Below are 25,037 nucleotides of genomic sequence, written 5' to 3' on the forward strand. Positions count from 1 at the left end.
GCCCTCTCTCATACTCACCGATCCCCGGCGCGGCGCTGCACGGCATTCACACTGCTCTGGCGGCTTTTACTATTTTGAAAAAGCCAGCCGCTCATTAAACAATCTCGTATTCCCTGCTTTCCCCGCCCACCGGCGCCTATGATTGGTTGCAGTAAGACACGCCCCCACGCTGAGAGACAGGTGTCTCACTGCACCCAATCACAGCAGCCGGTGGGCGTGTCTATACTGTGCAGTGAAATAAATAATTAAAAAAAAAAAAACGGCGTGTGCCCCCCCCCCCCCCTCCCAAGTTTAAAACGAGCCAGATAAAGCCATACGGCTGAAGGCTGGTATTCTCAGGATGGGGAGCTCCACGTTATGGGGAGCCCCCCAGCCTAACAATATCAGCCAGCAGATGCCCAGAATTGCCGCATACATTAGATGCGACAGTTCTGGGACTGTACCCGGCTCTTCCCGATTTGCCCTGGTGTGTTGGCAAATCGGGGTAATAAGGAGTTATTGGCAGCCCATAGCTGCCAATAACTCCTAGATTAATCATGTCAGGCGTCTCCCCGAGATACCTTCCATGATTAATCTGTAAGTGACAGTAAATAAACACACACACCCGAAAAAATCCTTTATTAGAAATTAAAAACACAAACATATACCCTCGTTCACCACTTTAATACGCCCGAAAAAGCCCTCCATGTCCAGGGTAATCCAGGATGGTCCAGCGTCGCTTCCAGCTCTGCTGCATGGAGGTGACCGGAGCTGCAGAATACACCGCCGCTCCTGTCAGCTCCACGCAGCAACTGAAGACAGCCGCGCGATCAGCTGAGCTGTCACTGAGGTTACCCGCGGCCACCGCTGTATCCAGTGACAGCGGGTAACCTCAGTGACAGCTCAGCTGATCGCGCTATTCCCTTCATTAGCTGCGTGGAGCTGACAGGAGCGGCGGTGTATTCTGCAGCTCCGGTCACCTTCATTGAAATAGCAAAAATTCAATACCAATAGGTATCAGAATGGAACTCTTACATGTATGATTTCTGGGAATATAGTAACATGTGACATTTAAAACTTAACTTTGAATTGGGTTATATAAAATGAAATAAATAAGTGCAAACAGTGATCCACACACCAATTTAAAACCTGAAAATGATGAGGCCAATCAAGGATTATAGCGCCATCACTTTCAATCAAGCGGGTGAATATTTTATTCACCCATACGATATAAAATGTGATGAGAAAAAACCCCTCTTATGACGACTCGGACGTGCGCCGTATGAGTAATTCGCACGCCCCTTTTGCTCGTCATGGATCACGTGTCCACCTGTTGTTTGAGCTCTGCATGGTCTCCGGTTATGCCATTGTGACGTGCATTTGGTGGATTACTTGATGTTTATGTTTGTCATTTATGACATTTCATGTGACCGGCGAACCAGGAGACCATGCGTGCCAGTGGCTGGTCACTGATGGGTTACACGTGTATAACGCCCTATGACGTGACATACACTTTTTGACACACCCACTGACTGCGATATCAATCACCTGACCGGGGAACCATGAAATCATGCGTTCCACCGGGTGGTCACTGATGGATGACGTGTGTGTCGCGTCTTGTGACGTGACATACACCTCCTCTTTTCATGACACGCCTCCAACCGTCACGGACTCGTAACCAGGAAATGCATCTTTCCACTTATGGATCTATGATGGAAATATACGTTCTGCCAATCTATCCGGTAAGAACGCTGTATATACATATTGGATTAATGTGGTGCACCTTTATTTATCATGATTGAGTCACTCTTTATTGAATCGCTCTTATATATCAACCCCGGTTTAACCTTTGAGTATCCGGGCTTTCTCTTTCACCGCCGTATTATCTGCATAATTTGCAGAGGCGGATCGCACAATAGGGGGTGGGACGAAGGCTCCTTTTTATAGCCCCACTACATCACACATCCTCATTGATACCAGGCCACATAGGGTTGAGCTCTGCATTGAGCCATCACCGCCATCTTCAAGTGCCATATGTCTCCCCTGATGAACATATGATGTGAAACGCGTCGGGAGGCACTTGGTCTGGATATTAGGGCTAGCCACAACAGGGTCAGCTGTGGACTGCCCTTGTCAGGGCGGTAGTTTACTGTGGAAAAAGGGTCAGCTTAATCCCTGACAGGGTCAGTGACCAATCCACTTCTCCCGTCATACTGACTTATGGATCTCAGCAACACAGGAGAACCTTGACCCCTTAACGGGATACAAGAATTGGGTGAGATTATTCCATTTATTTGTGTCTTCAATATTGCACTATCTAATTATTATTGTTGATTGATAGACAGAGATTCTATTGAATATACTATATCCATTAAGAGCTACTATCTATTGGATACTGTAATTTATACTGCATATGCCTATCAAGGTGTCCCTCTGTCTGTTAATTTACAGTGTTCGATTTTATAGCTGAGTAGGTATCAATTTATGCCTAAATATTATTGTTGGTTAACATCTCTGGGGTGTTTGATATAAACCTTTCATATTATTGTAGGTCACATATACCCATTATCCCCCCAGCTATTGATATTGGATGTGATATTTATATATAGGGCACTTCACCCTTTTGTTCACCTGTGTTATATCGTATGGGTGAATAAAATATTCACCCGCTTGATTGAAAGTGATGGCGCTATAATCCTTGATTGGCCTCATCATTTTCAGGTTTTAAATTGGTGTGTGGATCACTGTTTGCACTTATTTATTTCATTTTATATAACCCAATTAAAAGTTAAGTTTTAAATGTCACATGTTGCTATATTCACCGGTCACCTTCATGCAGCAGAGCTGGAAGCGACGCTGGACCATCCTGGATTACGCCGGACATGGAGGGCTTTTTCGGGCTTATTAAAGTGGTGAACGAGGGTATATGTGTGTTTTTTTTATTTCTAATAAAGGATTTTTTCGTGTGTGTGTGTTTATTTACTGTCACTTACAGATTAATCATGGAAGGTATCTCGGGAGACGCCTGACATGATTAATCTAGGAGTTATTGGCAGCTATGGGCTGCCAATAACTCCTTATTACCCCGATTGCCAACGCACCAGGGCAAATCGTGAAGAGCCGGGTACAGTCCCAGAACAGTCGCATCTAATGTATGCGGCAATTCTGGGCATCTGCTGGCTGATATTTTTAGGCTGGGGGGCTCCCCATAACGTGGAGCTCCCCATCCTGAGAATACCAGCCTTCAGCCGTATGGCTTTATCTGGCTGGTATTAAAATTGGGGGGGACCGCACGCAGGTTTTTTTAATTATTTAATTATTTATTTCACTGCACAGTACAGACACGCCCACCGGCTGCTGTGATTGGGTGCAGTGAGACACCTGTCACTCAGCGTGGAGGCGTGTCTCACTGCAACCAATCATAGGCGCCGGTGGGCAGGGAAAGCAGGGAATATGAGATTGTTTATTGAGCGGCCGGCTTTTTCAAAATAGTAAAAGCTGCCGGAGCAGTGTGAATGCCGTGCAGCGCCGCGTTGGTGATCGGGGATCGGCGAGTATGAGAGAGGGGGTAAGAGGGATAGACTGACATGGACAGAGAGAGAGGGACAGAGATAGTGAATGACAGACATTGTGAGGCGCTTCAGAACGCAGCTTTTCAGCTGCGCTCTGAAGCGGACCTTTTTTAAGCTGCGGTGCAGAGCGCACACCTGCGCACATAGCCTCAGACATCAAAATCGTATGAGGGATGTCACACGTTTCAATTGACTAGGTTCATACAACAAAACGTCCAATGTATGAGGAATAAACGACGTGTATGCGATCACCGTATTTGCGGTCAATCTTGATCGCACGTAGGTGTCACACGCAAATACGTCACGAACGATGCCGGATGTGTGTCACTTACAACTTGACCCCGACGACGGATTGAAAGATCTATTGAAGCGTGTAAAGCAGGCATAATACACACAGATCTCTGAAATGGCGTCATGGATAAAACCAGTACAGATCAATGGTTTGAGCAGCTGCCCATAAATAACCAATCAACTCCCTTATCAGATTTCTATAATTGGATTACTGGGCACCCGATTACTGAATAATAAGACTATCTGCATTTCAGGCCACTCTTACCTCACTGTTCATGTAATGTAGGTCCATCTGTTGCCCGAAGACGAATTTCACCTTCTGCTCCACATCCTCAAACTTTACAGGCCGAGGAAACTGCAGGATCCTGTGAGATAGGGACACCTCAGTGTAAGCATGGATATTTAGAGATGGCCAAATTAGAAGGAATCAACCGAAATATATATTTTTATTATCAGGCATTTTCTGTGTATTCTTTCATTACTAGACCTAATGACCAGATCTCAGTTTTTCTAATACAAAGTTAAAAGCCGCTGAAGAGCACAAATATAAAATTCTGACTGTAGTCGCCACCACTAAAGGGGCGCATAGAAGCCTTCTAAACAACACTTCTTCACTGAGACGCATGGTGGGAGCAGTGGGTCCTCCATTCCCTTCGGATTTACCCCAGTTCATTTTCCTTTAACAGATTGCCAATCTCTGCCGACATATTTACCCTAATTTATTGAAGTGGACCTTTGCTTGATGTTTCTAGGCCTCATATCTACTGTTGAATCTATCTCTCCATTATTTATCGACCTGATCACTACTAGTCTGGATTCACACTTGCATGTGACTCATGTAATACGCGCGAGTCTCGCATCGCATCACCCGGCACGGCCACAAACTCTCCTGACAGGAGCAGGTCAGCTGGGTGTAATTGCATGCAGCGGAGACGCTCCTGTCCCGAGAGCAGCAGGCCGTGCGGGGATGCACGTATTACACGAGTCACTCACAAGTGTGACTCCGGACTTCGTGTTAGGTGCCGTACTTGTGATCATATACTGCCCCGAGTGGCACACGTGTGTATTGCAGTGTGGCATACCCACGTTTTCCCAATCTGTTTTTCTGATCTGCAATTTAATATTACATTGTATTAAAATATAGATTTTCTCATTCTTTACTTAAATAGTTTGTGTATGTTTACGTGCATTTAAGGTATTTTTCCTACCTACATTCAGATTTTTGCAGCAGGAAAAACTCAACATGTGCACATACCTTAAAGCTCATGGGGATATCTGGAAGTCTGTGGGCTGACTTGAGTGTCTAATCCAAACCCCTTTCTATTGTAATATTAGTGCACAATTTATTTTTTCTGCCTTCACCTTTTATTGTACATTGAAGGATGGAAATGCATACACAGTGGAACCTTGGTTTACGAGAACAATCCGTTCTGGGAGTGCTTGTTAACCAAGTTACTCTTCTAGCAAAGCAAAATTTCCCATAGGAAATAATGGAAGCTTAGACAATTTGTTCCACAACTTGTTCAATGTCCCATCCTGGTCCCCTATTGTGCCATTCCACACACACACACACACACGCACAAAAACACACATAATATGCTCACCTTACCTTCCATCGCCGGCCTCATGGTTCTTGTAGTTCGCCGGCACAGGATGTGTATCAGGTAACCATCTTGATGGAGGCACTTCCGCTGCCAGAGCGCTGACGTCAAAGGCAGAGCCGCTTGCGTCTGATTGGTCAGCGCGCTGCCTTTGAGTAGTGGCTGACAGCGGAAGTTCCTCCATCGTCGCGATGGTTACCCGATACACATCCTGTAGCGGCGAACTACAAGAACCATGAGGCCGGCGATGGAACGGAAGGTAAAGTGAGCATAATATGTGTGTGTGCGCGTGTTTGTGCGGACTGCAAGAACAGGTAAGAGCGCGGTTAAAGTACAGAACCGGAAGTTTGTGCAGTATTTGCTCGTAAACTGAGTTACAAATTTACAGCAAGCTTTGCTCGTATAGCGAAATACTCACAAACCGGGTTAGTCAAACTGAAGTTCCACTGTATGTACTATTGAGCAAAAGTCTGTGTGCACAGTAGTAAAAATGATTTTCATGTAGCACCACAACCTGCCTGCAGGTGTCACTAGAGCTGCGGCTCATATACACACACTGCTGCTGCTCAGTAATTATCACTTGCCCGTATGTAATAATTAGTACAAGAACAAATTGCACCACTAAGAAAAAAAAAAAAGGATAGAACAATATCCAGGTGATAGTGGAATCCTTTTTTTCTCCGATCGTCTCATATGCTCCTTAACCATCACCCAGAACTAGTGATGGGCGAATAGTAACTCTTCGTGTTCAGATTATTCGTAACAAATCCCAAAACACTATTCTGGTATTGATACAAGTAAAATATATCTTTGTACCGTGTTAGCCAGTAGAGATAAAAAAATTGTTTAAAAGAACAGAGAGTCCTCAGTGGTTGATACCTTTTAATGGCTAACTGAAAAGATGGTAATAATTGCAAGCTTTCGAGACTACTCAGGTCTGATGAAGAGACCTGAGTAGTCTCGAAAGCTTGCAATTATTACCATCTTTTCAGTTAGCCATTAAAAGGTATCAACCACTGAGGACTCTCTGTTCTTTTAAACAATTTTTTTATTCTGGTATTGAGTCCCGAATAATGAACCTAATACAAGTCAATGTGGAACCAGAGCATTGTTCTTGTCATGACGAATACTGGAATAGTACTCGGTATTGGGTAACACGAATAGTTACTATTCCCCATCTCTACCCAGACCCAGTGCCCTGCTACCTAACCCCAGTAAGTAATCATTCCCCCAGTCCATCATATATCCACATGGCAGCTGCAGTGTGGTGCTCCGGCTCCTGGAACGCCTGCCTCTCATTAGCATACAATGCCAGCGGCACTGGGCAGGAAATTCCAGCGGGAACACACAGATAACATGGTATAGAATTACACTATGGCACCTCCGATACGATCCATACAGCCGGGTTCCATCTAATCAGTACCGCTGGCTTTATGCCGCACACACAGCACATTACTATGTCCCAATTCAATGCAATCTCTCCACAACCTGCAACAGCTGATGCCAGGGAGCAATAGCTGACTTTCCCTTGCACAGCAAAGCAAGATCAGATCAAAATTAGGGTTGATGTTTCTTTATCAATCGGTTTTCACGCCATTGTGTACAAATGTTTGATAATTTTTTAGTGAATACCCCCAGAGCTTCTCCGTTCCCAACTGTGGGAAGTATTAATGAGTGCAAGATGAAGCGGCTGGATCTGTAATGGTTTTCGGGTCTGGAGCTGACGCTGAGAGACAGAGGCCTCGTCTGACATTCTGTGTTTTGGCCAGAACAATGCTGGCACCTCCATGAGACTTATCTGAATGGCTTTTACGGGCTGTCATGTGGACGGCTCTGGGGCTTCATTAGGGTGTTAACAGATACGGTTTTCTGGAAGGAGAGAAAACCACAAGGGACATTCCTGAAATATATAGCACCAAGCGAGGCACAGAGCGCGCCAGTGTTTGCTAATCGTCGGCTGAACCTTCCACCTCGGGTGCTCGCTGCCGGAGCTCAGCCAGCACTAAGCTATCCCGCTGCCTAGGAATCCTGCCTGCTCAGCCCCAGGCCGTCCCACATAGCTGTGGTCAGATCTGGCAGTCGCCACCGTATTTCCAGGCTCCAGTCTGAAAATGAGAGACCCTTAAGATGAGGGAAACTCAGGTAAGACATCAGAGGAAGCCAGGGCCGGTCACAATTAGGCCATTGACGGGGCTGCGCACATTCCTCGGCTGAACATGGATAACCTATAATTTACCAAAAATTACAACATCATGGCAGCTTGTAGGTATTAACACGGGGAAAGCCATAAAACCTCAGGAGTGGTTAAAAAAGACCCCACAGGGTGAGGCTTACACTCCTACACAGAGCTGAGGGGCTACCAATAATTGGAGATGTGCCCACTCTACACTCCCTGAATGTGGGAGGAGACCCTAGTAGTGGGCAGGATGCCCCATAGTAATAGGCCTAAAAGACATTTTGGTTATACTGTGGCAGTGCAGATGAAAAAAACTCACTAATTTTCTATTTTGATCAGACTTCTCTCTTAAATGAGTTGTATAAAGATTACTATTCAGGAGCACACTGCTCCCCGGCCTCCAAGCTTCCTGTTTACAGGGTACTGGTGCGCTCCTGAAGATTCAATCTGTAGTGGGAAAACAAGGGCGCAATAGGGTCTTACCCGATATTTAGGGTATGAGAGAAAAGAGAGAGATGCACTCACCTGGTCCGGTTGTGACAGTCACAACCCCTATGATAGCGTATGGGAGTGCTGAGCTGGTTCCAGCTGCGGCCCCGTCAGAAGTGGTAACTGAAAAGACGGAGATGAAAGAGGACGGGTTTTTTCAGCCGCGCTATGAACCACACCGTTGAAGATTCCTTAAGATATTTTTATTGAGTCAATTCCAACGCGTTTCAAAGGCACACTGCCTTCTTCTTCAGGGAATAAAAAAAAAAAATCTATTTATTATAAAATTTATTCCCTGAAGAAGAAGGCTCCTGAAGATTGACAGTTCAGACCAACATCATGGTGTCACTGATAGTCTGAAATGTGCCCTCTCAAATATTGCTACAAGAGGCAGTTTTTGCAGGATTGAAGCAGTGCTTACAAGCTCTATAGCAAACAGCTTGTAAGTGCTGCCCTTCTTGCCTATTGTTTAAACCAGGTTTTTGTGTTAAATGTACTCTCTCTTTACTTTTGACAAAGCTGTACTCTGCATGACATTATTTTTCATTTAAAATGAAATTAAATGCAATTTTAAGTTGAGAGACAATTGAAGTGGAGACTTTCAGGTTTAATTAAAGGGGTTGAACAATAATATCCTGCGAAACGTTTAGGAATTGAAACCATATTTCTACAAAGTCTCCTCATTTCAGGGGCTCAAAATAAATGGACAAAGGAACTTTGCAATAAATGAAATGTTAATTTTTAATGCTTCATATATAATCCCTTGCTGGCAATGACTGCCTGAAGTCTGGAAGCCATGGGCGTCATCTGTGATGCTTTGCCAGGCTTTACTGCAGCTGACTTCATTTCTTGCTTATTTGTGGGTCTGTCTTAAGTTGTCTCGTAAAGCTCCACTCCAGCGGGTATTTTTTATTGCACTGCTAGGGTGGTGCTTTGAATACAAGTCCCCTGACCCCTGTCTACTGCCATCTTCATTATTTTCCAGCAACGCTCCTGACTGTCTCCTGTGATTTGTGACCTCCGTATCTCATGGAGCGCGCCAGAGGTCACAACTCAATATATCTCTAGGAAAGCAAGAACAAGTTGCATTGAGAGCTTGTGACGTAACTTCTGATGTTCCGGACAATCAGAAGATAAAAAGGGCACAAGATGGAGCATCGGGACTGGAGCAGCACCGAAAAACGATGAAGCTGCCGGAAGGAGATTAAAAGACATAGGACTTACATTTAGGTCCCTTTCAGACGTCCGTGTTTAATCAGGTACAAGCCAGACGCATCGGTATGGTCACGCATATGACATCAGTGTTTGCATACGTGCGACATCAGTGTTTGCATACGTGCGACATCAGTGTGACTTGTACCAGAGAAAACACTGGTCTTTGAAATAAAAAAAGAGAATTTTGTTTACTTACCGTAAATTCTTTTTCTTATAGTTCCGTATTGGGAGACCCAGACATTGGGTGTTTAGCTTCTGCCTCCGGAGGACACACAAAGTACTACACTCAAAAGTGTAGCTCCTCCCTCTGAGCTTATACACCCCCTGGAGAAACCAGATCTAGCCAGTTTAGTGCAAAAGCGGAAGGAGAATAGCCACCCACAAGTAAAAACAGAGCAAGAACCGGAACAACCGGCACCTCTGTCTACGACAACAGCCGGTGATAACACGCGGAACAAGAAACTGCCAACAGGCAACAGGGAGGGTGCTGGGTCTCCCATTACGGAACTATAAGAAAAAGAATTTACGGTAAGTAAACAAAATTCTCTTTTTCTTTATCGTTCCTATGGGAGACCCAGACATTGGGACGTCTCAAAGCAGTCCCTGGGTGGGAATAAACAGAAAAACTGAGAAGTAGGCAGAGCCTAACTTCACAAGTGGGCGACAGCCGCCTGAAGGATGCGTCTGCCCAAGCTCGCATCTGCCGAAGCATGAGCATGCACTTGGTAGTGCTTTGAAAAGGTATGTAGGCTAGTCCAAGTGGCAGCCTGACAGACTTGTTGAGCCGTAGCTTGGTGCCTAAAAGCCCAAGAGGCACCGATAGCTCTGGTCGAGTGTGCCTTGATCCCCGGCGGGGGAGGCACCCGAGAACCCAGCTAGGCATCCGAAATGGTGGACTTAATCCAACGGGCTAAGGTCGGCTTAGAAGCAGAGAGGCCCTTGCGCCGACCTGTGGTTAGCACAAAAAGAGAGGTGCACCGCCTAAGGGCAGCGGTGCGAGACACATAGATCCGGAGCGCCCGCACCAGATCCAGAGTATGCAACGCTTTTTCAAAGCGATGAACAGGAGCCGGACAAAAGGAAGGTAGGGTAATGTCCTGGTTAAAGTGGAAAGGAGAAACCACCTTAGGGAGAAAGTCCGGAGTCGGACGGAAAACCACCTTGTCTTGATGAAAAACCAAAAAAGGGGACTCCGAAGAAAGCGCAGCTAAATCAGATACTCTCCTGAGGGAAGTTATGGCCACTAGAAAGACCACTTTTTGTGAAAGACGAAACAAAGAAACCTCCCTAAAAGGTTCAAAGGGGGGTTTCTGCAAAGCCGTGAGAACCAAATTGAGGTCCCAGGGATCCAAGGGCCGCCGGTAAGGCGGAATGATGTGAGACGCACCTTGCATGAAGGTGCGGACCTGAGCCAGCCGGGCGATACGCCGCTGGAACAGCACTGACAGAGCCGAGACTTGTCCCTTGAGAGAGTTGAGGGACAGTCCCAGCTGCAGACCGGACTGTAGAAACGACAGAAGGGTCGGCAAGGAAAAAGGCCAAGGAGAATGGCCAGAAGAGCGACACCAGGACAGGAAAATTTTCCAAGTCCTGTGATAGATCTTGGCAGAGGAAGACTTACGGGCCAGAGTCATCATGGAGATGACTTCAGGTGGGATACCAGAAGCCGTCAATATCCAGGACTCAAGAGCCACGCCGTCAATCTGAGAGCCGCAGAATTCTGGCGGAAAAACGGACCTTGTGAGAGAAGGTCTGGACGGTCCGGAAGATGCCACGGCACCTCTACGGACAGATGGAGCAGGTCTGGGTACCAAGCTCGCCTGGGCCAGTCCGGGGCAATGAGAATGACTCGACGGCCCTCCATTCTGATCTTGCGCAGAACTCTGGGCAAGAGAGCTAGAGGGGGAAACACGTAGGACAGACGAAACTGGGACCAGTCTTGAACCAGAGCGTCCGCGGCGAAGGCCTGAGGATCGTGGGAGCGAGCCACGTAAACCGGAACCTTGTTGTTGTGACGGGATGCCATTAGGTCCACTTCCGGAGTGCCCCACTTGCGGCAGATTGACTGAAACACTGCCGGGTGCAGGGACCACTCGCCACGGACCACGGTTTGACGGCTGAGATAATCTGCTTCCCAGTTTTCCACACCTGGGATGTGGACTGCGGATATGGTGGATTTGGAGTCCTCCGTCCATTGAAGAATGCGTTGTACCTCCAACATTGCCAGGCGGCTGCGTGTCCCGCCTTGGTGATTGATGTAGGCAACCGCTGTCGCGTTGTCTGACTGGACTCGGATGTGCTTGCCCGCCAACAGGTGGTGAAAGGCTACGAGAGCTAGAAGTACAGCTCTGGTTTCCAGCACATTGATCGAGAGGGCTGACTCGGACGGAGTCCAAGTGCCCTGCGCTCGGTGGTGGAGACATACCGCTCCCCAGCCGGATAGACTGGCATCCGTGGTGAGAATCACCCAGGACGGAGTCAGGAAGGAGCGCCCCTGGGACAGAGAGAGGGGCCGAAGCCACCACTTAAGAGAGCTCCTGGTCTGTGGCGACAGAGCCACTAACCTGTGCAAGGAGGAAGGCCGCTTGTCCCAACAGCGGAGAATGTCCAGCTGCAGAGGACGCAGATGGAACTGGGCAAAGGGAACAGCCTCCATTGACGCCACCATCTGACCCAGCACCTGCATCAGGTGCCTGATGGAATAACGGCGGGGCCTCAGCAGAGAGCGCACCGCCAGTTGGAGGGATTGCTGTTTGATCAAGGGCAACTTCACAAGTGCCGGAAGAGTCTCGAACTGCATCCCGAGGTACGTGAGACTCTGGGTCGGAGTCAGAGTGGATTTGGGCAGATTGACCAGCCACCCGAATTGGGCTAGAGTGGCGAGAGTGAGCGAGACACTCCGCTGACAGTCTGCGCTGGATGAAGCCTTGACTAGAAGGTCGTCCAGGTAAGGAATCACTGCCAACCCCTGTAGGTGCAGGATCGCAATCACTGCTGCCATGACCTTGGTGAATACCCGAGGGGCCGTGGCTAACCCGAAGGGGAGAGCCACGAATTGGAAATGTTCCTCTCCGATTGTAAAACGTATCCAACGCTGGTGAGAAACTGCAATTGGCACATGCAGATAGGCATCTCTGATGTCGATGGATGCCAGGAAATCCCCTTGGGTCATTGAGGCAATGACTGACCGCAGAGATTCCATGCGAAAATGCCGCACCTGAACATGCTTGTTGAGAAGCTTGAGATCCAGGATGGGCCGGAAGGAACCGTCCTTTTTGGGGACTAGGAAGAGATTTGAGTAGAAACCGGGTGGGAACCGGTACAATTACTCCGTTGGCCTGCAAGGATGCCACGGCCTGAGAGAAGGCGGCGGCCTTGGAACAGGGGGGAGTTGACAGAAAAAATCTGTTTGGCGGGCTGGAAGAGAATTCAATCCTGTAGCCGTGGGAGATGACATCCCGCACCCACTGATCGGAGACGTGTTGAAACCACGCGTCGCCAAAGTGGGAGAGCCTGCTACCGACTAAGGACGTTGCTGGCGCGGACAGATAGTCAAGAGGAGGCTGCCTTAGTGGCAGCAGCTCCTGCGGTCTTCTGTGGACGCGCCTTTGTGCGCCAGTTGGATTTTTGGTCCTTGGCTGAGTTAGTGGACGAGGCTGAGGGCTTAGAGGACGACCAGTTGGAAAAACGAAAGGAACGAAACCTCGACTGGTTCCTACCCTGGACAGGTTTCCTGGTTTTGGTTTGTGGCATGGAAGTACTCTTCCCGCCAGTAGCTTCCTTAATAATTTCATCCAGTTGTTCACCGAATAGCCTGGACCCAGCAAAAGGGAGCCCAGCAAGGTACTTCTTTGAAGAAGCATCTGCCTTCCACTCTCGAAGCTACAAGATCCTGCGGATAGCGAGGGAATTAGCCGAAGCCACCGCAGTGCGGTGAGAAGCCTCCAGCATGGCAGACATGGCATAGGATGAAAAAGCGGAAGCTTGGGAAGTTAAGGTAACCATCTCGGGCATAGATTCCCTGGCGAGGGAATGCATCTCCTCTAGAGAAGCAGAGATGGCTTTGAGAGCCCATACTGCTGCAAAAGATGGGGAGAACGAGGCCCCTGCCGCCTCATATACAGATTTGGCCAGAAGGTCAACCTGACAGTCAGTGGAATCCTTAAGAGAGGTGCCATCAGCCACAGATACCACGATCCGGGCTGAGAGTCTAGACACCGGGGGGTCTACCTTTGGTGAATGAGCCCACTCCTTGACCACCTCAGGTGGAAAGGGAAAACGGTCATCAGAACCACGCTTTAGGAAGCGTTTGTCAGGACAGGCCCTAGGCTTGGTCACAGCGGCCTGAAAACTGGAGTGGTTAAAGAACACACTCTTTGTCCTCTTAGGCAAGGTAAACTGGTGCTTTTCTGCCAGAGAGGGATGCTCCTCTAATACTGGCGGATTGAGGTCCAGTACAGAATTAATGGACGCAATCAAATCACTAACATCTGAGTCACTTTCGGACAGATCAATGGGGCACATGGAGGTAGCATCCGAGCCCCTGTAAAGGCATCCTCCTCGTCCCGCGAGTCAGCCTCTGAAACAGAGCCGCGGGACGAGGAAGGGGAGGGAGCCCTACGTCTCCTCTTAGGAGGACGGGGCCTGGGACCAGATGAAGAATCCTCTGTGAGCTCCGCTGAGAGAGCCCTAGCAGCAGAGGCTCCCTGTGAAGGGGGCTGATGCATGTTCAGCAAAGTCCGGGACAGCTGTCCCATGGAGTCTGCGAAAGACTGGGTGATAGACCTAGATAAGGAATCTACCCAAGCCGGGGGTTCAGCCACAGGAGCCGGAGCAGCCGGAGAGACCCCTGGGGGTACGATTCCAGGCTGAGGTATCGTCAGGTTAGAGCAGGCAGCACAATGGGGATTGGTGCTCTGTTCAGGCAGTAGGAGCTTACATGCAGTGCATATTGAATACAGCTTTGGAGCCTTGCTCCTCGTGTGAGACATGCTGCTGAAGTGGGGGCTCTGCCAGAGTGACCCCCAGAGAGTATATACAGAGGCCCACAACCAGAGGTTGTGGCTTTCCAGACCGCTGGAGCGGTGTTGTGTGCCCTCCAGATCCCAAAGCCCGGACCCCCAAGCACCTCAGCAGGGATGCTGCAGCCAGTGATGATCGCAGAGAAAAACGCTGATAAAATGGCGCCGGAGCGAGGAGAGGGGGCGGGACCAACTCTGAGAGCGGGATCTGGAGGGCCAAAGAGACTTACAGGGGAGGAGACATGTACTCAGTGAGGAGTTTGAAAAATAAGAAGAGATTGTGCACCGCACTGCTTACCTATACTGGAGGTAGTGTGGTATTTCTGTCCCAAACAGTTCAGTGTGGAGTTGCCTTGATTATATCCATTAGATTTTCAGATGTCACAGAAAAACATTTTTTCTCATCTTGATGGATCCAACAAAGTCCATTACCGAGGTGCTATTGCCCAGTTTAAAACAAGTATATCCATAGAACAAAGAGAGACAGGGCAGCACTCACCGATAAACTAGGACTATTTTATTTTTTAATGCTGACAGGTGAGACGGACATGAGGGAATGCAGGGAGGGGAGCCCGTTGGGCGGGAGGGCCGAGTTGGCCGAGTTGCCAATGCCTGCAGGGTGCCGGGGCGAGAGGCCAATCTGTGGGGGGGGCGGAGCCTGGGCGAGCGGCTGGCCAATCCGTGTGGGGGCGCAGCCTGGGCGAGCAGCCAATCCGTGGGGGGGGCGGGGCCATGGCGAGCCCAGCGGCCAATCAGCTTTGTGTCACCGTAAGGACACAATGTCACCGTAAGGACACAATTTTGGAGCATGAGAGACAGACCGACAGACAGACAGAATAAGGCAATTATATATATAGATGTTTTAGGTCGTTGTCCACCTGTACTGTGAAGCGCTGTCTAATTCACCTTCCTGCATTTGGTTCAACCTGAACAGATCGTATCACCCTGTACACTTCAGAATTCATCCGGCTGCTTCTGTCTTCAGTCACATCATCAATAAACACTAGTGACCCAGTGCCATTGGAAGCCATGCACGGCCGGCCATCACACTGTCTCCACCATGTGTTACAGAAGATCTGGTGTACTCTGACTAATGAACCATTCTAAATCTTCCCCATACTTTTTTCTTTCCATCATTCTGGTACAGGTTAATCTTAGTTTATCTGTCCAAATAATGCTTTTCCAGAACTGGGCTGGCTCTTTTAGATGTTTTTTTTTTTTTTGCAAAGTCTAATATGGCCTTTCTATTTTTAAGACTCATTAATGGTTTGCACCTTGTGGTGAACCCCTCTGTATTTGCTTTCATGAGGTCTTTTCCCTATGCTAGAATTACATACTAAAACACCTACTTCCAGGAGATTGTTCTTTCCTTAGGCTAGGTTCACATTTCCGTTGTTTTGCATCAGTCACATGCGCTGCTTGACGCATGTGACTGATGCGTTGTACAACGGATGACAAAGAACAGAATTCATTGTCGGACTCCGTTGTGTGCGGTGGGCGGAGCGCGAGGGGGCGGATTTCGAGGTGGGTGGAGCAGAGCTGTGCCGTGGCGCTGAGGACGTCTGTGCCGCGGGTACTGCAGGGCTGGGGACAGGTGAGTGTGTGTGTGTGCGCGCGTGTGTGTATACATGTGGAGTGCGGGAGGGGGCGGAGCTGAGCGGGGAAGTGTCGGCCTCCCTGCACACGTATCCAGGGTAAATATTGTGTAACTAAAAGCAAAGCACTTTGCTTGATTACCTGATATTTACACTGGTTACCAGCGTGCACCGCTTAGCACTGGCTCCCTGCACACGTAACCAGTGTAAATATCGGGTAACTAATTAAAGCACATTGCTTGGTAACCCGATGTGTATCCTGGTTACGTGTGCAGGGAGCCAGAGAGCATGCGCAGCGAAATCCTACGGATTGCGCTGCTCAAAAAACATTACAGGCTGCATTCCTTCCGCCCCGCGGTCAGTCGTTCAACGACTGATCAGTCGGGCGGAGGGTGCAACGCAGCATTATCAGTCACAATCCGCCGCTCATACAAGTCTATTGGAACAACGGAATCCGCTAAACGGATTCCGTTGTTTAGCAGAGGAGCAGATTGTGACTGATCCAGTTTAACGGAAGTGTGAACCTAGCCTTAGGTGGATGTTGTGAAGGGGTTTTTCTTCATTATGAAAAAGATTCTGCAATCATCCACCACTGTTGTCTTCCATGAACGTCCAGGCCTTTTTGAGTTCCCAAGCTCACCAGTGCATTCTTTTTTTTTTATGAAGAAGATGCCAAACTGTTGACTTGGCGACTTATAACATTTCTGCTTTCTGCTATGGATTTTTTTTTTTTCTATCTAATGATGTTCTGTTTCTCTTCCATTGAGAGCTCCTGTGACCACACGTTCCCAGCAACAGCTTCAAAATGCAAATGCCATACCTGGAACGAGTTCCAGACCTTTTACCTGCTTAATTGATGATGGATTTACAAGGGAATAGCCCATGCACTCTATTAAGCAGCTAGGAGATAGTTGTTCAATTACTTTTGAAAGTTAAGCAGCTGCATATTAAAGAGCTGTAATTTCTAAACCCTTACTCCAATTAGGATGTGAATACCGTCAAATTAAAGGTTAGAGTTGGCACTTTAAGTCCATATTGATTATATAACTGTACCTTGAACAGGTTTTGGTAAACAGCGAAAATGCAAAAGCTTGTGTTAGGCTCTGTGCGCACTGGGAAACTGACTTTTTCTTAAGAAAAATCTGCACCCTCCGGCAGAATTACCGCACCCGCGGCAAAAAACGTAAAAACGCACCCACAATTTTGCCGCAGATTGGTCCCTGCGGTTTTTTTTACCATTATCTATGGCAAAAACCGCAGGTACCTGCGTAAAAGAAGTGACAGGCTACTTGTTTTTTGCTGCAGAAATTCTGCAGCAAAACCTGTAGGGGAAAAAAACGCAGTGTGCGCACAGCATTTTTTATTTCCTGGTGATGGCTTCTAATTAAAAATTCCTCGGCTCTTGAAAGCAACAAGGATTTTTAATAATTCGTAAATTGCAAAGTAATTTTCTATTTTTTTTTACAAACACTCTACAATTTTATTCATCAATGATGCTAAAACAATCCCTTTAAAAAAAGTACTTCAAAATGGAGGTCAAAAGGTTTATTCACGGGGACATTTCTGCATGGCTAATTTGCTGCAAATATCTGTTGCAGTAAACAGTAAAGATTTTCTGAAATCTCATGCACATGTTGTTGAGAATCCCTGAGTGTAATCTGAACAGAATGGTTCATTTTCCACACATAGTACATCAATTTGGGCTGTGGATATTCCCTGTGTGGGTTAGTGGTATATTGCACTGGAGACAGCAGAGATATCCACACAATATAAATGGGTTGTACCGGGTTTGGAAGTTATACCCCATCAATAAGGGATAACTTGTGTTTGATCATGTGCACCTCCGCTCCACTAATTCTAAAGCCGGTTTCAGACGTCCGTGTTTAATCAGGTACCAGTCACACGCATGGTTATGGTCATACGTGTGTCACACGTGTGACATCCTCCTTTGCATACGTGTGACAGGTACCGGAGAAAACACGAGTCTGTGAAATAATAAGATTTTTCGTATTTTTTTTTTTAAACTCGTTTTATTGAAAGTTAAGTAAAACATTACATTGAAGAATAAATCAGCAAATTGTATAGTAAAACAGAGTACATGTAAACTGGTTGGTCATCAGGAGAGTAAAGCAACAACAATCGAATCAGCGTCCATTACTTTCAGCATATCCATAAAGTATCAAACATAGCAAAGGTGTTAGCTCGCGGGACACATCCATCTTAAGGCAAGAAACCCATATTATCAAGGAGAGTGCAACCCAAGTTCCGGGGAACTTGTGGTATCCCTCATATAGTGTATCATGAATCACATGTGTCTCCTCTCTGCCTACCGGGGCACTACTGGCTATTATTGCGATAATACCGATTGTAGGTTATCAGCAAGAGAACCAGGAGATCCGCCAGTCAAGGGCGACCTCATCCATCTACCCCAAATTTTGTCAAATTTAGTTGAAGAGCCTCGTCTTATAAACAAATTGTTCAGACAGGATTATAGCATTTACCAATGCGATCCAAGAGGCTCTAGTTGGGGGATGAGTGCTCATCCAATTTAGTATAATGCCCTTCCGGGCCAGAAAAAGGACCTTTTTTTATTAATAAGTTCTCATCTTGGGACCAGGAGTGTACATCTACCACCCCAAATAGACACTGGACTGGGCACAGAGCAACCGCTTTTTGAAGTATGGCGGAAAGAGTCATTACAATCTCACCCCAATAGGAGAGAATGACTCGGCAGTCCCATATCATGTGCCAAAAATCAGCACCATCTCTCCCGCATCTCGGACAGCCCATCCCCACCGAATTATTCAGTTTTTTCATTTTGTTCAGTCTCTGGGGAGTAATATAACTTTGGTGTATTATATATAATTGGATCAGTCTATTGTTAACAGCAGGAGAGACCAACGTGTGGGATTCGACAATGTCGTCCCATACTACGTCATCAATTTCAGGGATCCTGGCACTCCACCTCTCACGGACAGAAAGAGGATTATTCATAGCCTTGGCCCGGATGAGGGAGGAGTATAGTTTAGAAATAAGACCACCAGGGCCCTGTGATCTAATAATTCCAATGACTGGGAAGGAGGAGAATCTAACCCCACGGCCAGAGAACTGAGCTCGAAAGGCGTGCCTAATCTGGAGATACTGAAACCCATGAGATTCCGGCAAGTCGAATTCTGACCGCAGTTGTGCAAAGGGGCGGAGTTCACCATCCCGGACCAGTGATCCCAGGGAGATTATTCCGCGATTCCTCCATTCACCAAACCCCGGCAACCCACAAAAATGTGGAAGGTCCAAGTTATCCCATATGGGCGTTTCAGTTGGTACATCATGAAATCCAAACACGGCTTTAGCCTCTTTCCAGATCCTGGCCCCCAATTTGTGCATCGGGAGGACACGACCCTCAGGGGCCCTCCTGTGATCCGTCAGTAACGACCACAGGAGGTCCACACCTGTGAACTCTGCCAGAAGTCCCTCCGGAGAACCCCCAACCCGGGGGAATGTCCATGGACCCAAGTATTTCAATTGTCCGGCCAGATAGTAAATATAAAGATCAGGAAGGGCCATACCCCCCATATCCTTGGGTCTTTGTAATTTGGCCAATTGGACCCTTGATCTGGACGTGCCCCAGACAAAGGTAATCATTAAAGCTTCCAGGGACCGGAAGAAAGAGCGAGGAATCTGTACAAATACATGCTGGGTAATATAGAGACACTTTGGTTGCACTATCATTTTAAGGAGGTTAATCCTTCCCGCCACTGATAGCGGGAGTTGGCTCCATCTATTAAATTTCTCCCTGAAGTATGATAGTAAGGGGGATATATTTCTCGCTATCATCTCCGCAGGGCTTCCGGCCAGTATAATACCGAGATATTTAAAATGATCCACCACCGGAACCCTGCATATGTGGTCATGCACCAGATCCTCTCTGTTCCGAGACAGAAAGAGGAGGTACGATTTTGACCAATTTATTGACAGACCGGAGAACTCCCCAAATCGATCAATCAATTGTACGGCTCTAGGAATGGAGGAATCCGGATCAGATGCAAACAGTAACAAGTCGTCTGCGTACAAAGATAACCGTTCATCTCCCTTGCTATGTCTCACCCCCCGGTAGACTGGGTCCGCTCGAATGCGCACCGCCAGCGGTTCCATGGCGAGAGCGAACAGGAGAGGGGATAGGGGACATCCCTGTCTGGTTCCCCTCCCCAAAGGGAAAGTTTCCGACACACCGCCACCCACCTGAATATTAGCAGATGGAGCTTTATATATGATCTCAATCCATCTGATAAATTCGTTGCCGAAACCAAATGCCCGCAGCACCTCCAGCAGGTATGGCCATTCTATAGAATCGAAGGCTTTGGCCGCATCCAGGGAGACCAAAGCCCAATCCTCCCCTAACTTGGTGCCCATCTGTAAGACAACCTGCGCTCTCCTCAGATTATCCGAGGTACTCCTACCCGGGATGAATCCCGACTGGTCCTCATGTACTATAGAGGAGATCACTTTATTGAGTCTAGTTGCTAGAATTTTGGTAAGAATTTTATAATCAGAGTTTAACAAAGAGATCGGTCTGTACGAGCCACAATCCAATGGGTCCTTATCTGGTTTCAATAGCAGGACAATGGTTGCCTCATAAAAGGAATCAGGCAACCGTCCCTTGCGGAGCGAAGCCTCAACCGTTTCCAGGAGGGCCGGGGCCAGCTCCCCCCGATATTTGTCAAAGATCTCAATCGGGAGTCCGTCTGGCCCAGACGCCTTACCCTTATTGAGGGTCTTCATCGCCTCCACCATCTCCTCCATACTAATGGGCTCATCCAAGGCCGATCTCTGAGCCAAAGTCAACCTGGGAAACTCCAGATCTCGTAAGTACTCAGCAATCTCCTCCCTTGACACGGTCAGCCTGGACTCATACAGGGTCCTATAGAAGTCCAAAAATACCTCCAATATACCATTGACGGAAGTAATTGATTCGCCACGAGGGTCTCTGATCTTAAGGACCGCAGGTGAGCTATTGGATTGGTGCACCAAGAACGCTAGTAAGCTACTGGATTGGTTCCCTTGCTCAAAATACCTCTGGCTCGTGAAGAATACATGTCTCCTAGCCTTATCTTGCAAATACAACAGATATTTCCTCCCAGCCTGAAGCCACTGAGATCTGTTTTCCTCAGAGGGGTCCGAGGTGAATCTATGTTCAAGCACTCTATTATGGGTGGCCAGTTCCTCCTCCTCTCTGGCCGCCTGTTTCTTGTGATAGGAGATAGAGGAGTGACAGCATCCCCTCAGATACGCCTTAAGCGCTTCCCAATAGGCCGAGTGATTCTCCTCCACGGAGTTCATTTCCGTGTATGCCCTAAGCTGATCAGGAATCCTGTCATTGGCACCAAAGAGCGACAGCCACCAAGGGTTAATTTTCCTTGACAATTTATGAGATTTACATCCTTCCCATTTAATGCCTACAAATACCGGAGAGTGATCTGACACTGATCTGGGCAAATGACAGACCGATTGTATATGGGCACAGACTCTTTCATTTCCACAGATGTAATCAATTCAAGATAATGAGTTTTTCCCTGGAGTATAACATGTATATTCTCTCAGTGCTGGGTTAAAGAACCGCCATATATCGTGCCATCCCACTTCCTGTAAGAATATACTCAATCTAGTTTGTATCGTGGGGGAGATAGGGACCTGTCGGGTGTTGAATCTGTCCAGTCCCGTGTTATTAATCAAATTGAAGTCCCCCATGCAGAGCACCAAGGCTTGTGGGAATTGTGAGGCAAACTTAGCCGCCTCATATAGAATCGAGATTCCCATTGCAGGGGGGATATATATGGCTAAGATCACTATCATAACCCCATCGATGTGAGCCTGGATAAACACATACCTCCCATCATTATCCTTTATAATCTTACCCGGGTCCCACCGCAGTGCTTTGTGAATTAGTACCGATACTCCCCTAGAATATGAGGAATGAACAGAGTGAGCTGACCATTGAACCCAAGGCTTCTGAAGCACTCTAGTGGTTTCCAACAATAAATGGGTCTCTTGTAAACACATAATCTGAGCTTTGGATCTTTTGATATGAGCAAATACTGCCGCCCGTTTCCTGGATGTGCCCAGTCCTCTAACATTCCATGTCATCAAACTTAAAGCCATTGAAAGATGCCGCTTGCTGAATTACTAGAAAAATGTCAAAAACTTAACCTACAGTAGAACTTGGGTAAACGTACCCTTAAATACAAATTATCGGTTGCGCACACACAACCGACAAGAGCTGGTCCAGTAGTGCGGCCAGGAAAGATTTTCCCTAGCAACGACTAGGGTGAACCAACGTGGCTAGATGGTGTACTTGGTATGGGGGTGTCCTCAAACAAGGACTTGAGCTTCTCCTGCAGTCCAATAAATGAGTTACCCTGCAGCATAGCCTTTAATCGTGCATAAGTGAAGGGACCAAGAGTAGATGGGAGAGAAGTAAGAGAGAGAGAGAAGAGGATATAGAGAGAGAAAAGAGGAGTAGAGTTCCAAATTGGATCCAAAAAAGTATAAGATAAAACAGGATCGCATGAAGGAGTTCAGGGCGTCGCAACAGCGGTCCGACCCATGTCTCGTTTGGTGTCATCTCGGTCCGGCCCCATCAGCGACGAGTAATCCGGAGCACAGACTGGGTTAAGCAATGATCCCGGAGAACACAGCAGCCATCCCAAACGCAGGCGCGGCCCCAAGCCACCCGCCTACGACGAGGGCCAAACCCGGAGGCCGGTTCAATGGAAAACCAATAATAGACACATCCGGAAACTCTCATGCCTCCGGGAAGGCCACAGGCGCACCAGCGTCTCCAGATGAGATCATCAACTTCTCAACCAACAGGGACCATAAGATCAGGGCGCGAACGCAATTGCGGTCCCGCTCCACTCACATGCCAGGAGGGATGAAACAAACAAGAATCTTTCGCGCCTTCAGAATCGGGAGACGCCGAGTACCTGCATAGGATGATCCTGAAGTGATCTCAACAGTAATTTCAAACACGACGTCCCAAGGATTGGAGTCGCATCACCGACCTTGCTCCAAAGAGGATGAGATAAGTGAATCAGAACCGCGACGCCATCACAACCGCGACCCTCCAGGCAGCGCCCATGACCGTGACGCATCAGCGCTTCCTCTTCAATGTGTTGATCCAGTCATCCGCTTCCGCAGGAGAAGTAAAAAACAGGGATCGCTCTTGATGAACCACTCTAAGACGGGCTGGGAAGATCATGGAGTAAGCAATTTGATGCTCTCTGAGGCGTTTTTTCACCTGGATGAAGGATGCCCTCGTTTTCTGGAGCGACGCAGAGAAATCAGGGAAGATCAATATGGTGGCGTTGTTGTGTAAGATCGGGCCCTTGCGCCGCGCCGCACCAAGGATCGCATCTCTATCTCTGCTGCTCAACAGTCGGGCCAGGAGAGGTCTAGGCTGCGCTCCCGGAGGAGGAGGTCTGGCCGGTACCCGGTGAGCTCTTTCTATAGCGAATGCCGCTGACAGCGTCGCATCAGGGAAAGTTTCAGAGAGCCACTTTTCCATGAACTTACATGGGTCGCTCCCTTCTGCCCTCTCCGGCATCCCCAGAATTCTTAAATTATTGCGACGCAGGCGATTTTCCAGGTCATCAGCCCTCTGCGCCCAGTTGTTTGCCGCGCTTTCCAGAGAGGACAGTCTGCCCGGCGTCGCTCTTGCGTCGTCTTCCAGCGTGGAGATCCGCTGCTCGGTCTCCTTTACCCGCTCTCTCAGGTTTTGCAAGTCCAGCCGGAGGAGACCCACATCAATCTTAACCTCCTCGATTTTACCCGTCAGCGACACTTTTGAATCCTGGATCGCTGCCAGTAACTGCGACGTAACCTGCTGTAAGGTTAGCTCCTGCGATTCCTTGGATCCGGCCTCCATGCTCTCCTCCTCCTCCGCCTCACTGGATTCCCGCTCTGCCTGCTTGCCGGCGCCATCTTGCTGGGAGTCCCGAGCAAACTTCTTCAGCTTCTCAGCCGCCGCTGCGCTGCGACCTCTGCTCATGGTACCGATCCGAATGCTCACCGCACCACAGGTAATCCAGAGGTGTATTTAGGCACCAATTTCGGCAGGATTAATAGTATATATCAGCGTCGGACTGCGGAGCTGCTCTCAGATGCGACCGCTCATGCTGCCTGCTGGCCACGCCCCCCCCAGATTTTTCGTATTTACCTGCTTTCTTCGGCTCTGCTGCCTCCAGCTCCTGATCACCGCTCATTATATTCATCGATTATTCACTGCACTCAGGATCTGGAAGCCAGAGCATTGCTGGGGACAGCACCGCCGAGGACAGCACCGCGGAGACAAGTGAGTATTCTGTAAGCACAGTGACATCCAGGAGGTCATCGGCATTACCAATGAATTCTGATGACACCAGCGCTACAGCTTCATGGGTTCATCAGAGTTCATTGGAAACTGTGATGAGTCCCTGATGCTGTCCCCGCGATGTTCTGGCTTCCAGGTTCTCACACCACACACACACACACACACACACACACACACACGTGTATACACTGAGCACATGTATATACACATAGCAGACACATGCATACACTGAGCACATCACCACACACGTAGCGCACATGCATGTATACACTGAACACACACACACACACACACACACACACACACACAGCTGAATATTCACCCAGCGATACGGTCCCCGGCACTGAAGTCCCCAGGGCTTCTCCGGCTTCCAGCTCCTTTGCAGTGGATTTAGTGAGTATAATGAGTGGGGGTCAGGAGAGCCAGAGACAGCATCGCTGGAGAGGGGTAAATATAGAAAATATTTTTATTAAAAAGACACGTGTTTTCTCCGGTACGTGTCACACTGATGTCACATGGATCACATCAGTGTGCGATCTGTGTGACACCCGTGCTGCCGGAGAAAAAACAGACATGCCTGCGTGTGGGGTCATGGGAGGTCACACGGTCCCCGTGTGAAAACACGACCGTGTTAGTACAGCGAAGAATAACATGGGTACGTGTGACATCCGTTTTAAAAACGGATGTCACACGTACCTAAAACATGGACGTCTGAAACCAGCCTTATTGGGAG

At 48.1% G+C, this 25,037-nt stretch overlaps 1 protein-coding gene across 1 annotated transcript in view; it reads right to left on the reverse strand.

The window, feature by feature from the left end:
- Positions 1–25,037, reverse strand: part of MAP3K3 (mitogen-activated protein kinase kinase kinase 3) — a 70,850-nt gene that overhangs the window by 35,609 nt on the left and 10,204 nt on the right. Inside the window, exon 4 of the mRNA XM_075350339.1 lies at positions 4,108–4,207. Within this exon, the coding sequence (XP_075206454.1) occupies positions 4,108–4,207 (100 nt within the window). The remainder of the gene's footprint in view (positions 1–4,107; positions 4,208–25,037) is intronic.

Source organism: Anomaloglossus baeobatrachus, chromosome 5 (assembly GCF_048569485.1).
Source record: "Anomaloglossus baeobatrachus isolate aAnoBae1 chromosome 5, aAnoBae1.hap1, whole genome shotgun sequence".
In the NCBI taxonomy this organism is placed as follows: domain Eukaryota; kingdom Metazoa; phylum Chordata; class Amphibia; order Anura; family Aromobatidae; genus Anomaloglossus; species Anomaloglossus baeobatrachus.